This window comes from Phascolarctos cinereus, unplaced genomic scaffold, assembly GCF_003287225.1.
Source record: "Phascolarctos cinereus isolate Bilbo 61053 unplaced genomic scaffold, phaCin_HiC Scaffold_2;HRSCAF=192, whole genome shotgun sequence".
In the NCBI taxonomy this organism is placed as follows: Eukaryota; Metazoa; Chordata; class Mammalia; order Diprotodontia; family Phascolarctidae; genus Phascolarctos; species Phascolarctos cinereus.
Window position 1 is genome coordinate 269,164,154 of NW_027555625.1, and position 15,617 is coordinate 269,179,770.

Consider the following 15,617-nt stretch of genomic DNA (forward strand, 5'->3'; position numbering starts at 1 on the left):
AATCAGTGTCAGAGATAGAATTAGAACCCAGGTGTGACTCTCAGTGAATTGGTTTTTCCATTAAACCACTCTTCATTTTGCAAGTTTCTTCCAGTTTATGGATGTGAAACAGATTTCTTTATTGCTAGTAGCCCATGTCTTCATTGAACTTGTAACTCAGACCTCTTTGTTAGCACCATGGTGTAACCAGTGAGGAAACAGGCCAGACCCTGGGTGCCCGTGGGTGCATTTGCCTCAGGCCTACCATTCACCCACTGAGGCCTGCTCCTACCCGGGCTCTCAACCTCTTCTGTGCTCCCTCTCACAGGTGCCATTGGACGAACGAGTCATCTTCTCTGGGAACCTGTTTCAGTACCTGGAAGACAGCAAGAAGTGGAGGAATCGCTTTAGCCTCGTGCCACACAACTATGGGCTCGTGCTGTATGAGAACAAAGCTGTAAGTGCTGTTGGAGCAGGGGACTAGACTGGAATGGGCACTGGAATGGGGTGGGGAGGGGCAGTGAGGGGTCTAGGCCCAGGCTTTCCAGCCTCGCAGAGTCAGTGGAGAAAGGCCTTGGACTCCAGCCCACTTTCTTTCCTTGGTGTGAGATCTCCCCCCACTCCAAATCCTTCATTGTAACAGAAAGTAGTAGCTTTGTCTTTATCTTGTTAGTTGTGCCGTCATCATCATCATCATCATCATCATCATCATCATCATCATCATTATCATCATCATCATTATTCATTCCTAGATCTGCTTTGTCAGGGAATCCTTGATCAGCCCTGCTCCCCATCTCAATTCCCTGCCCAACATCAGCCTAGGCTTCACCTTTTTCTTCCTACCCCTGCTCCAGTATAAACTTCTACCCTAAGGGGATACATGTAGCACTTAGTATCACTAGTGTTACTACATATGGCTGTACGTGGTAAGGGAGAGGAAAGGCATTGAATTTGTGGTTTCACTGGTATGGAGAACTCCTTGATAAGGAAACTCACTCCGCCAATGCAGATCAGTACTTTCTCTGCAGCTTACATCTTATCATTGATGAGATGTACTTTTTCCATTAAACCATACTTCATTTTGCATGTTTCTTCCAGCTTTTGGATGTGAAACAGATTTCTTTGTGGCAATTAGCCTGTGTCTTGATTGAACTTGTAACTCAGACCTCTTTGTTAGCACCATAGTGTACCCAGTAAGGAAACAGGCCAGATCTGGGGTGGAAGTAAGATGTACCATGGTCTTAGAGATTTGCCTAAAACAATGACTTAGGGTCCACAGCCAGTATGTGTTAGGGGCAGGACTCGAATCCAGGTCCTTCTGACTTCAAGTTCAGTTTTCATATACCACACTGATTCTGGGCACATAGTAAGCACTTAATAAATGCTTATTGACTGACTGATTCAAGTGCTATTCTGGGAAAGTAGCAGAAAGAAAGGAACAGCAGGGGTTGTTATTAAAAAAAAAAAGCCGACTCCCTTCTCTTTATCTGCATCCCTGGGTGGGGAAGGGGTAGTATGGGTAATCAGAATAGACAGATAAGGCCTGAATTGATTGTTGCCCATGGTTACTACTTCCTTTCCCACCAAAACCTTCCTCCAAGCAAGCTGAGCAGTTAAACTGAATTTCATTCCCTGGGTGCTGTCATGTCCCTTGCTTACACAAAAGTGATACACAGCATGATAAAAGTCAGGGTCTGGTTCATTTTATGTAATCTGAAGCTTTATAAAGACATTTTAAGGATGGAATGCTTCATATGTTGGATGTCGGTGCCTATTGGTAGAGGGCAAAATGCAAGTGCTTTATCTAGCATCTGTTTAGACATTATTAAGTGACTTTTCTTTTCTTGGTGTTTTGTAGGAAGTCATTACTCTCCTGTCCTCCTCCCTCAACTTTTTATCTGGAATACTCAGGAAAAAAACCACTGGGTTGGGTTAGGATGTTGGGAAGGGTTAGTGCTACTTTAAGCAGCCAGAATTGCACTAAGGGAGCCAGGAATTGGGATATAGTTTGGGATTCAGCAGTAGCCCCTTCCTAGGTTGACTTTCTTCTCAATCCCTTCAGGCCTACGAGAGACAGATCCCACCCCGAGCTATCATCAACAGCGCAGGCTATAAAATCCTTACCTCAATGGATCACTACCTAGAACTCGTCGGTAACTCTTTACCAGGTAACATGCTGCCCTGGGTGGAAAGAGATGACTGCAGCGTTAAAATGCCTTTCTTATAATGGAATGGGTTTACACAGAGCTAAGTGCCTCGATGACCAGTGGCACACATTTGTAGAAGAGCCATCTGGACTATGTGGAACAGAGTATGAGTTCATCGGCTTTGATGACTGGCCTCATAAACACCAGCCTCTAACCAGCTGAGCTGTACGGCCACGGTGACACATAGTCGTGCTGCAAGCTTTAGCTTCATCCTGGCAAACTAAAGCAAGGAAAATGAGGGGCCAGAATTCAAAGGGAAGGCAGGAAAAAGAAGTGGGCCAATGTGGATGCCAGTTTTATTATGCAGGATTCATAGGAAAGTCGTAGGACCCAAGATATTCACCATTTTCCTTCAATTGTCTTTGTTATGGTTTAATCGTTTTTCAGTAGCGTATCACTCTTCGTGATCCCATTTGGGGTTTTCTTGGCAAAGATACTGGAGTGGTTTACCTTTTCCTTCCCGAGCTCATTTTGCAGATGAGGAAACTGAGACAAACAGGGTTAAGTGACTTGCCTAGGGTCACACAGCTAGAAAGTGTCTAAGGCCAGATTTGAACTCAGGAAGAGGAGTCTTCCTGACTCCAGGCCTGGCGCTCTATCCATTGTACCACCTAGCTGCCCTTGAATCATGGAGTGTTAGAACTGGAAGAAGGAATATTCAAGATCATCTGCTTCAATCCTTTTATTAAAAGCTGAGGAAATGAGGGCTGAAAGAAGTGGAGAATTGCTGCTAGTTAGTGTCAAAGCTAGGATTAGAACCCAGGTTTCCTGTCTCCCAGGCTGGCTCTCCCTTACCTTCTTGTTTATTCTCTTTATCCCCCCTCCCCATCCCTGCCCCCAACTCATCCTTACCCCCCCCACACTCTCTTCTACCCTGTTTCCCTGAAAAATATCCCCCCTCCAAAAAAAAACAGGTAGTCTGCCAGTTAGAGGATCACCCTACCTCCTCCCTGGGAAATAAGAGGGGGCTGTTGGAATCTGTTCCCAGGAGCAAAATCTCGAGTCTGTTAGGTAGAATCCCTCCCTCCAGAAGGGACAGCCACAGTGTGTCTGTGATTGACCTGAAGTCTGTGTAATCTGCCCTAGATCTGTCACGTCCAAACAAACACCGGTGGATTCAAAGGTTCCCCTTTGCCGGCCTTCTGAGGGAGAGGAACACTGTTTCCATAGGAGTCTAATGGGATGAAAAGGTCTTTGTCTAGGATAGGGCAGCTGAGGGAGGCCTGGCTTCCAGGGGACTCAACCCTCACGTAGTACAAAGAGAGCTGGATTGAGAAGCACAGGACCTGGTGTCGAATCGCAGCTTTGCCACTTGCTGCTGGTATGACTGTGGGCAAGTCACTCTAACCTCTCTGGGCCTCATTTTTCTCACCTGTAAAATGAGATAGTTGGACCAGATGGCCTCCAGGACACCTTCTCACTCTAAATCACTGATCCTGTCTTGGAATAGAGGAGGGTGGGTTTTGCAAGAACCAGCCCTAGTGCGGAGAAAGATAGGCGAATCCAGATGGATTTCATTGGCATTGGTAGGATGGGTGCCTGGAGGACCTCTGACCTGCCATGACCCTGAAGGAAAATCAAAAAACTGGGGACCCTAGAGTAGAAAAAAAATGGGTTTGTTTTCTAGTCCCACCTCCACTGACTGGCAATGACCTTAGACCTGAAGTACAGTAGAAAGAAGGCTGACCTTGGAATTTAGGAGCTGAGCCAGAATCTGGGATATGCTCCTTTCTGTGTGAGCTTGGGCTAGTCACTTGACTTCTGGTCTCCATTTCCTCATCTACAAAATTAGGAGGCTGGAACAGATGACCTCCGAAGTCCCTTCCAGCTCCAGATGTGTGATTAAATGCACTGACTTGCTCTGGTTTCCTCATTGTTGAAGGGGGAATAATATTTGCTTTTCTTTGTAGCTCAAATGGTTGTTAAGATAAAATATGGTATGATAGAGATGGAATCCCTGTAGGAATGTATCATGATGCTATCTTGATTTCATTTCTCATCCACAGGGCCAGCCCCCAAATCTGGTGCTGCACCAATTCTGAAGTGCCCTACCCAGTACCCCCTGATCCTCTGGCATCCATATTCTCGACACTATTACTTTTGTGTGATGACGGAGCCTGAGCAGGAGAAGTGGCTGGCCGTGTTCCAGGACTGTGTCCGGCACTGCAACAATGGTGAGTGTGGTCTGAGGGGGAGCCTGGGTCCCTGGGAGGGGGGGAGGGTCCCAGACAAGTACTCCTGAAGGAGAGAATGGAAGGGAATGGGACCTTTGTGGGGTATAGCAGAAAGCTTCTTTCCTCTTAGGATTAGATTTCATGAAATTCATCAGATTTGGAAAACTAAATGTGTATTAACCCCTTCAGAGGGCAATGGGATACTAGTAGGACAAGGTTGTCAGGAGACTGGGGTTCAGGGCCACCCAGCCCTGTCACTTAAAGAGCTGTGTGATCTCGAGCAGATTATTTTGCTTCTCTGATCCTCAATTTAAGATAGTATAATGTAGCAGGAAGTCAAGGGACCCAAGTTCTAGTCCCCACTCTGTTCTTAACTTACAGTGTAACCTTGGGTGAGTTACCTTACCTTTCTTGGCCTCTGTTTTTTCATCTGTGAAATGACAGAAGGTTTCTAAATTTCCCTTTTAGCATCAAGATTCTGTAATTCTATTAATTTTCCCAATAACCTATAGGATAACAGCCTCCTTCTTGGTGCAGAGGGCCCAATAGTGGCTTGAGCTTTTAGACTTTCTACCTGGTGGCCTAGTGTCTACACTTGCCAAATTCTCCCTGGGTTCTGGGAGGGTGACTTCCTCGGTTAAACTTCAAATCTGAAAACCTGGAGGATGGCTCTGTTTTCAACTTCATTGGCTTAGGGGAGGCTGAGAGTTAGAGGTGAGCTCATAGCCGCGTGCTTCAGAGGCACACCGATGAGCTTCCTGCTTTCCCTTCCCCTTCCCCCTCCTGTCATGGCATGCCCCAGCACAGGTTATACCTTGCATGTCTCTGCAGGCTGGGAACAGAGACCTGACAGGGTTGGGTCTTGGCAAAAGGCCCTGGACTCCGAGCATTTACGTATCACTCCACCCCATCCTCCCTAATCTTTCGGCCAGTTCAAAAGCTACTTCTTGAGTCCAGGCTGGGCTGGAATTTGGATGCAGGGGGGCAGTGGGAGGATTTAAAGGGCTCCTTAGTGAGAAGCAGGTCATCAATCACATCTGAAATGCTTCTGCCACCTTGAGCTGGGCACATTGCCCACCCCACAAAAGGCAGCCTGTTCAGCTGTTCCCCTGGGGGCTAGTGGATCATGGGAGGAGAAGGAAGAGGGTCTGGTGCTGGAAGTGCCACGTTTCAGATGCCACTGTCCAGCGGCCTGCTGGATTCTGGTTGCCTTGTGCTGAGGGTACACCCTGTACCCTTTTCCTCCTTCTCTAGCTCTGAATTGAGTTATATGTTTCAGGGCCTTAAGAAAAACAGTTGAGCAACATTGAAGCCAGGCAGCCTGGCTGTTCCTAAAACCATCACTCTCTAGGCTATGTGCTAGTAGGTAAAGTGGGTAATCTCTCTATGCTTCACTGTCACCATCTATATAATAAAGATCATCATAGTCTTAGGAAATGCTTCAAACAGTTGAAACCAGCTGCACCCTCAAATCCGGAGTGCTCTAGGGAAAAATAGACCTGGCAGACAGAGACCTCTAGCCCTTTGCTAGTGGTCTGGGTGGCAGAGAACCTAGCACTGAGTGATGAGGATGTTGGGGAAAGGTAGAGCCTTGTGAGAATGGATAGCCTGCTGTGTTAAAGGTTGGGCCTCTGAGGCTCCAGCAGTCTGTGAGAAGTAGGAGGTTGGGGCCAAGATCTGAACTGTGACGCAGGTAGAATTGCCGTACCTTCTCTCCCCTCCCACATATGCACGAGTCACCATCAATCTGCTACATTTTTATGCTAGGGAAGTTAGAGAGCAATTATCCAGGTTCCCAAATGGGGTGGTGTCACTAGGCAAGTCAGAGATGGGACCATCTTAGCTATAGATCTCTCCAATCTGACAAATCTATTTGTCCAGAGATGCCTTTGAGGCCATTCACAGTTCAGGAGCTCGGCCTAAGGCATGGGAACCAAGACAGGGCCGCTGACCCTTTGTTCTGACACAGATTTGGTCGGAGGTGTAATGGATAGTAGTAGATTTGGATCAGACAACCTGGATTCCACCTGCCTACTTTCCTATTACCTCTTGGAACTTCAATTTCTTCTTCTAGAAATTGATAGAGTTGGACCAGATAATCTATGAGCTCTCTTCCAACTATGAATCTATGACTTGCTGTCTTCAGTCTGGTAACATGGGTATACGAATAGAATTCTAGCCTCTGAACTGGTGAAGGCCCCTGGGGCTATTTATGACCCAAGTAAAGTAGCCTCAGAGGTTATCATGTAGTCACATTCAGGATGAATTTCCTGCTCAGAAGCATGTCTAGGGCAGGTTTTTCATCCCAGGTTGGTTTCTTCCCTGCCCTTCAGCAGGCAGCTGGTATATTTTACCTTTCTGCTAGTTCAGATTCTCAGGGAATGCAAACATGTTAATGGTAACCTATAATAATGATAGTGATCTCACATTCATATAGCACTTAGATCTATGACTCTGGCTACATGATTGATATGGTGGTGGAATGGTTGTTTTCCACAAGCCTCAGCAACCCAAAAACCTCAGAAAAAGAAATTATGCTAAAGATGAAGCCTCAAGATAAGAGACAGAAACATTGCACGAGGTAAAAAAATAAAATAAAACAAAAACACAAAAAAATCCCTATGAAATAAAAAACCAGTGTCACCACTCTACACGGCAGACACAAGCAGTACAAGGAATCTCATCTCCTTCTGCTTCAGAGCGGAACTTTTGGGAACCTGTGCAACTGTGGAAGGTGGAAGAGGGAAGGACCAAAGAATGAAGAGTGAAACCGGAGATAATGACTTGTCCTTTGGATTTTGAGTCTTTCAGCCTGAGTAAAAACCTAACTTGAAAGTAGATAAGCCTACCTACCGAAACAAACCCAGGAATTATATAAACACAATTACAAAACCCTTTCCGCATAAATAAAGTCAGATCTAAATAATTGGGAAAACATCAGTTGCTCATGGGTAGGCCAAGCTAATATAATAAAAATGACAATTCTACCTAAGTTAATTTACTTATTCAGTGCCATACCAATCAAACTACCAAAAAATTATTTTATAGAGCTAGAAAAAATAATAACAAGATTCATTTGGAATAACAAAAGGTCCAGAATATCAAGGGAACTAATGAAAAGAAATGCAGGGGAAGGTGGCCTAGCCATTCCAGATCTTAAATTTTATTATAAAGCAGCAATCATCAAAACTGCTTGGTACTGGCTAAGACACAGAGTGGTGGATCAGTGGAATAGGTTAGGTGTGCAAGACGCAGTAGTCAATGACTATGGTAATCTACTATTTGATGAACTAAGAACTCACTGTTTGACAAAAACTGCTGAGAAAACTGGAAAAGAGTATGGCAGAAACTAGGCATAGACCAAACTCTCACACCATATACCAAAATAAAGTCAAAATGGGTTCATGATTTAGACATAAAGGCTGATACTATAAGCAAACTGGAAGAGCAAGGAATAGTTTACCTATCAGATTTATGGAGAACAGAAGAATTCATGACCAAACAGGAGATAGAGAACATTACAAAATGCAAAATGGATAATTTTGATTATGTTAAATTGAAACATTTTTGCACAAACAAAGCCAATGCAACTAAGATTAAGGAAAGAAAATTGGGAAAGAATTTTTACAACCGATCTCTCTGATAAGGGCCTCATTTCTAAAACATAGAAAACTAAGTCAAATTTGTAAGAATACAAGTCATTCCCCAATTGATAAATGGTCAAAGGATATGAACAGGCAGTTCTCAGACAAAGAAATTAAAGCCATCTATAGTCATATGAAAAAATGCTCTAAATCACCATTGATTAGAGAAATGCAAATCAAAACAACTACCACATCACACCTATCAGATTGGCCAACATGACAAAACAGGAAAATGATAAATGTTGGAGAAGATGTGAGAAAATTGGAACACTCATGCATTGTTGGTGGAGTTGTGAACTGATCCAACCATTTTGGAGAACAATTTGGAATTATGCCCAAAGGGCTGTAAAAATGTACATATCCCTTTGACCCAGTGATAGCACTTCTAGGCTGTATCCCAAAGAGATCATAAAATGGGAAAAGGACCCACATGTACAAAAATATTTATAGCACTTTTTGTGGTGGCAAAGAATTGGAAATTGAGAGGATGCCCATCAACTGGGGAATGGCTAAACAAGTTGTAGTATATGAATGTAATGGAATACTATTGTGCTATAGGAAATGATGAACAGGAAGATTTCAGAAAAACCTGGAAAGACTTATATGGTCTGATGCTGAGTAAAGTGAGCAGAACCAGGAGAATGTTATACACAATAACAGCCATGTTGTATGATGACTAATATTGATAAACTTAACCCTTCCCAGCCATACAAGGATCTAAGACATCTCTAAAGGTCTCATGATGGAAAATGGTATCCACATCCAAAGAAAGAACTATGGAGTTTGAATGCAGATCAAAGCATACTGTTTGCTATTTTTTTCTTTTGTTTTGTTTTGTTTCCTCTTTCTGATGGTTCCTCCTATTGGTTCTAATTCTTCCTTACAACATCACTAAATGTGAAAATATGTTTAGTAGGAATGCATATGTAGAGCCTATATCAGATTGCAAGCCATCTTGAGGGGGGACGGAGGGGAAAAAATTTAAAACTCAAAAGCTTATGGAATTGATTGTTGATAAATCAAAATAAGTTAATTTTTAAAAAAAGAAAGTAGATAAGCCAACTGGAGAGGCTCATAAAGACAGAAAGAAGAATGAATAAAACTCTGGCCAGTAACAGTTGTTGTATTATGAAGGAAAAAGGACCAAAATTCCCTGATCAAAAAGATAATTCTGCAGACTCCCCACAGAGCATGAAAAAACAAGAAGTAACTCCAGAATGGGTCAAAAGAAAAATAAAATTGTAGAAGATATTAGAAATGAAATTAGGTCAGAAATTAGCTCTATAGAACTTCGAAGATTTGACAGATTTTCCTTCTGAGAAAATAGAAGCTTGAAAGAGAAAGTGACTGATCTAGAACATAAAAACACAGAAGTGGAAGAAAAATTGGCAGAAGGAAAACAAAAGGCAACCATGCTGAACATATAAACACGCACATTCTATAAAATTCAAAGTCATTCAACTTGAAGACAGAACATATACAACAATAACATGAGGACCATAGCTCTCCCAGTCTGAATATCATACTGCAAGAAATAGGGCAAGAAAACTGTTCAGAACTGTTGTCTGTTGACAACAAAGCACTGATAAAGTGAATCCTCAGATGGCCACTGGGCCAAAAACAACAACTAAGCTTAAAACTCTAAGAGATGTACATTTCATAATTTCAATAACAAACAACAAATTGTACAGGCATCCAGGAAAAAGACAATTTAAATATGAAGCATTGCCAGTTAGAACATCCCAAGGTTACGCCTCAGTCACTAGAAATCTAAGGACAAAATGGAGTAGGATATTCCAAAAGGCAAATGAGCTCAAGCAGCTACCCAAAAAAGAGGTATCCCAGTCACCAGTGATATGGATCTTTAACACAGGAGCTATTTGATACATTCCTGCTCCAAAGGCCCCGGGATGAAAAGTGCTGTCCACTCCAGAGAAAGAATTGATAAACTCTAAGTGTAGATTGAAGCATATTTTTTTAACTTCATTTTTCTTGCCTTCTTTTTTTGGCAACATAGTTATTATGGAAATGTTTTGCATGACTTCACATATATAATGGATATTATGTTGCTTGCCTTCTCCACAGGTGGGGAAGGGGCTGGAGGGAAGGAGAGAATTTGGAACTAAAAATTTTAAAATGAATGTTTTAAAAAAAGCTATAGGTGTTCAAGTAAAGGCTGGATAACTTCATGTTGGGACTATTATAGTGAGGAATTCTTTTAAGTATAAATGAGCTAGGTAGCTGCCCAAGTCCCTTCAAATTCTCAAATTCTGTGATTCTAAACTTACCCCAGGAGGGGAGATGTAGGAGCCTTCAGGGATAGCCAGGACCTGGGGTGAGGTATGGTGTCTCAGCACCAGAAATAGGACAACCTAGCCTTTTGAACTGGGCATGATCATGGGAAAGATAAGAGGTAATACTAGGACTTGGGACACAGAATGACTCCCACATGACTCTGCTTCCACTTAACATTGCTTCCTTCATGAATTGACATTTCTAAGAGTGGGACACACCAAAAATTAGGGAGAGATGGAGAAGATCTATAAATGCAATAACTTAGAAATGTGATAAAGAAGTTAAAATTCTAAACTTCATAAGGCTTACGCTCATGAGGACCACAAGGAATAAAGAAGGAACAAGTAAAAGAAGAGCCTGTAAATTAGAAAATAGAATTTAGCGTAGACTGGAAGAGAAGTAATGAGGAAGACAGAGCAAAGGGAAAGTTTTTCAAAAAGAGTTCAGCAAAAGAATTCTACTTTAAATAAGACATTAGAGGAGAAGAAAAAATTTTGAACCACATACTTAATTGGGCTAGGAAAGAAGAGGGTAAAGAAGAAAGGAGAGGGAAGAAGGAAAGATGAGAGAAGGAAGAAAGAAAGGGATAGAGTAAAGGAGAAAGCCTCTGGAAATAGACTAGGGTCAAAGAAGCATAAGCTGAACTAATCATAAGGGCAAAAAGTTCTAATAAAAAAAAAAGAAGGTAATAAAAATTAAAACCCAAGCCTGACCATCATAACCTTAGATGTGAATGGACTAAACAATCTAATAAGGCAGAAGAGTGGGAGAATGGATGAAAAAACCGACAATTAGCTGTGTACAAGAAACACATCTAAAAGACAAATACACAAAGGTTAGGCTAGAATACATTTACTTTGTGTCAAGTGATTTCCCAAAAAAGCAGGAATTTAAATCATGCTTATCAGACAAAACAAAAATTAAAATTCACGTTGTGAAGAGAGATAAACATGGAAACTAAATTATGAACCATTAACAATGAAACAGTATCAATACTTCAAAGTCTACAAAATGCTTTCCTTGTAACAACCCATTTTATAGATGTGACTGTGAGAGATTAAGTGATTTGTTTAATATATAACTAAGAAATGTTGGAGCTGGGATTTGAATTCAGGTCTCTTTGACTCCAGGTTCAGTTGGTCTGTTCACTATACTATTCTGCTTCTTCACTTAAGCAAAATCTAAATAAGAAGATAAATCTACTGAGGAGAAACCAGAATTCATCCTCAAACTCAATAGACATAATTTTGGATTATCTTCACTTTAGATGAATGATGTCATTATTCCCCCTTTATCAGAAGAGCTCATTGAGTTGATAGTGCCATCAAGAAAACCCAAGCTGGCCAATGAACCCTCCCTCTTTCTTTTATTTTTAATTAATTCATATATTTTTAGTTTTCAACAATCACTTCCATAAGCTTTTGAGTTTTAAATTTTCTCCACTTCCCTTCCCTCCTCCCCTCCCCAAGACAGCATGCAATCTGATATAGGCTCTACATATGCATTCTTATTAAACATATTTTCACATTAATCATGTTGTAAGGAAGAATTAGAACCAATAGAAGGAACCGCAAGAAAGAAGAAACAAAACCAAAAAATAAAAAAAAGAAAGAGACAGCAAATAGTATACTTCAATCTGCATTCAGACTCCATAGTTCTTTCTCTGAATGTGGATAGCATTTTCCATTAGGAGACTTTTGGAGATGTCCTAGATCCTTGCATTGCTGAGAAGAGCCAAGTCTATCAAAATAAGTCATCGCACAGTGTGGCTGTTGCTATGGCTGTTGCTATGTACAGTGTTCTCCTGGTTCTGCTCTGTTCACTCAGCATCAGTTCATTCAAGTCTTTCCAGGTTTTTCTGAAGTCCGCCTGCTTGTCATTTCTTATAGCACAATAGTATTCCATTACATTCATATACCACAACTTTTTCACCCTCCCTCTTTCTACAAAGCAACTTATATTTTTATGGGAAAGGCTTCTAGGGAAAGAGCCCTAGGCCAGAAGTTAGAAAATCAGAGTTCTGGTCCAACTTCTTCCATTGACTAACTGTGTGACTTTGGGCAAGTCATTGACTGCCTGTTAATTTCTTCATCTGTAAAACCAATATAATAGTACTGTTCTGTCTTACAGGATGCTTGTCAGAGTCAGATGAGATAATGTATGTGAATGTATTTTGTTAGACTGTAAATCTCTATACATATAGAAGGGATTGTGATTTTTTTTCTCCCAGGGCTGAGAGCATAGTAGGTACTAAGTAAGTAATTGTTGATTATTTCACTAATCTGTTTAAAGCAGTTGGATACCCTAGTGAAAGTTTCTGCTGAAATCATTGCCCTGTCTTTTCTCCAGTTTGAAAACTGTGGGAAATTCTCTTTTGGGAATGTTCTTGGGAGCCTCAGAGAGATGATGTGTCAGTCCAGAACCTTTAATTTGCCCACATTGGAGCCTGCCAGGACCAGGCAGGGAGGGAAGAGCTCAGAGGCCCAGCTTAGCAGGCGGCAGCAACAGCAGCCACAGTCACAGCATAAATACATAAAATCAGCCTGATTCCCACTCACTCCTGAATTCCCAGATTCCAGGAGCTGAAGGCTGATGGCTCCCAAGACATGTGGCTCTTGAGAGAAGGGCATGTGAACAGACACTCTCATCGTCACATCAGGCTCAAGGTCCCTTTCCCTCTGCAAACTGTCTAAACATCTGTCCTGGGTGTTTTGGCCACAGGCACCCTGCCAGCCAAAGGCAAGCAATGTAGGGAAAGTGGGAAAAGCCTAGGTACGAGAAGGACTGTGCTGCTTTAGGCCAAGGGCTAACAATGAAACAGCATGGCCTGGGAGTCATAGCATCATGAATCTTGAGCAGGAAGGGACTGGTCTAGAGAGGACAAAGGACAAGTAGTGTCAGGGAAAGCTGGGTCATTTTCCCATTCTGTCACTTGCTAGATGAGTACCATCCTGTGCTGAGCTTCTTTGACCTCTAGTGTCCTCATCCATAATTGATTTTTTTCCTGAGGGAAGGGGACCTGGAGGTGGGGGTCGGGGTGAGGGCAGGATCTGAACATAGGATTTCACCGACATAGGGAACTCTTAGTGTGGAAAACTCCCTCCACCAATGCAGATTGTCAACTTCTCTAACACTTACAGTAGTAAAGATTTTCCTGAGTCACTGAAAGGTTATATGACTTGTTTACTGTCTATACTTACTATACTGTTCTGTGCTTACTGTGTATACTTACCATAGCTAGTACAGTATGTGTCAGGGCCAGTACTTGAACCCAAGGGTCTGCCTGACTCCAAGGCTAACTGTCTAGCCACTATGGTATCTTACCTCTCTTTCATCTATGACATAGGGGTTAATAGATTCTCGTACTACCAACCACATGGGGTTATTATGAGGAAATAGCCTTGTAAGCAATAAAGCATGGAATAAAGATAAATTACTAGTTTTATTATTATTAATACTAGTCCTGGTTCTCATTAAGTGGGTGACCTTGGAGAAGAAAGCTTTACAGTTTTGGCCCATGGTTTCCTCTTCTTTTAGATGACAGGGTAAAACTAATCAGTGTTTCTGAAACCAGCTTGGGCATGGAACATTCTGAGCTTGAACAGCATTGATGAGGCTGTATTGACAGACCTCGTAGTTGCTCGTCTTGTTAGTGAGAAGTTGGGGGAGAAAGTTCTAGAACAGGGGTTCTTATTTTGTGTCATAAAGCCCTTTGGCTATCCGCTGAAGCCTATTGACTCCTGAGAGTCATGGGTTTAAATGCATAAAATAAAACAAATAGGATTGCCAAGAAAACCAATTTTATCTAAATAAAGATAAAATTTTTCCCATCCAAGTTCCTAGACCTCCCTGAAATCTGTCCATGGACCCCTTGTAGGAGGGTTTCTCTGGGTCTCCCAGGTTAAGAATCACTGGTCTAGAAGTGTGGCCTATCTTGAAAGGGAAGGAATGGGGAAATTGTTGAGTAAAAGAGAAGAGATCAGGCCTATTTGCATTCCTCTCCAAATTCTGTCTCCCTCCCTCTCTCTCTCTCTCTCTCTCTCTCTCTCTCTCTCTCTCTCTCTCTCTCTCTCTCTCTCTCTCTCTCTCACACACACACACACACACACACACACACACACCCCTCTATGTTTCCTGTTTCCCTTTCTCTCTCCATCTCTAGTTTCTCTCATGCTGTCACTCTCACTGTTCTCTTTAGCTCCAAGCTCCCAGCTGGAGACAACACACCAACAACATATCTCAGTGGTATATCTCTCCATCTTCTGTGGCAGTGCTTCCCCTCAATTCCCCTACAACCCTTGCAATCCTGTTAGTTATGAGCATTTCCTCAGTCGGTTTTGCTTAACTTTTTTTTGTTGTTACAAGTACCGTTCAATGACTAACATTGGGAATATGTCTTGCATGACTGCACACGTATAACCTATATCAAGTTGCTTGCCTTCTCAATGTAGGGGGTAGGGGGCGGGAGTGAGGGAGAGAATTTGGAACTCAAAATTTTTTTAAAAAGCAAATGCTAATTGTTTTTACATGTAATTGGGGGAAAATAAAATATTAAAGGAAAAAAATACAAGTATGGTTCAGTAGGGGTTTGTGGAGAACAGTCTATGTTGGAAAAATGTCCTTGATATGAAAAGCAAAGGGCATCAATAAAACTTAAAAAAAAAAAAAGATGGAGAGGGTCATTTGTGCTACTTCTCAGACAGGGGAAACAGGCCTAAACAGAGTCTAAGAGGAAGAATGTAGTATAGCTATTGACCTATAAAGAAGGGTAATGTATGTGTTTTCCATTCCCTCTGCCGGTGGGACAGGAATGAGACAAATCTAAGGAGGATAAGGAGGACAAACCCCTAGCTGTCACCAGGGGGACAAGGGAGGGAAGAACCAAGTAAGCCACAAAACCACTATCTTGTTTCTTTATAAGCTCCAGGGAAACTGGGGAGGCTTCGTGGTGCCCTTGATGTCCCTTGTCCCCAGGAATCTTCCTGATTTGGGGAGCAGCTTAGGAGCCCCTTCCTTCACTGGCTCCAGGTATTGCATACACTGATGCATGTTTTACTCTGATTTTTTTTTTTATCCTACTTGGAACCTGAGCTTTTTGAGCACAGAATTTAAATGTATGGATTGTGTATAATGACATGCCAGTGAAAGCTGCATGACCTAGGGGACAGGAAGCCTACCCAAGAGTCAGGAAGACCTCGGTTTATTTCCTACCTCTTTCACATACTGACATTGTCTGTGTGACACTGGGCAAGTCATTTAACCTCTTGGGGCCCAGGTAAATCTCTAAGACTATGAAGTTACAGAACAGTTGCAGATCC

General features: G+C 42.2%; 1 protein-coding gene across 1 annotated transcript in view; it reads left to right on the plus strand.

Annotated features, from left to right (window-relative positions):
* NIBAN2 (niban apoptosis regulator 2) overlaps positions 1–15,617 on the plus strand; it is a 116,092-nt gene that overhangs the window by 74,121 nt on the left and 26,354 nt on the right. Inside the window, exons 3-5 of the mRNA XM_020965754.2 lie at positions 308–436; positions 2,042–2,147; positions 4,193–4,360. Of these exons, the coding sequence (XP_020821413.1) occupies positions 308–436; positions 2,042–2,147; positions 4,193–4,360 (403 nt within the window). The remainder of the gene's footprint in view (positions 1–307; positions 437–2,041; positions 2,148–4,192; positions 4,361–15,617) is intronic.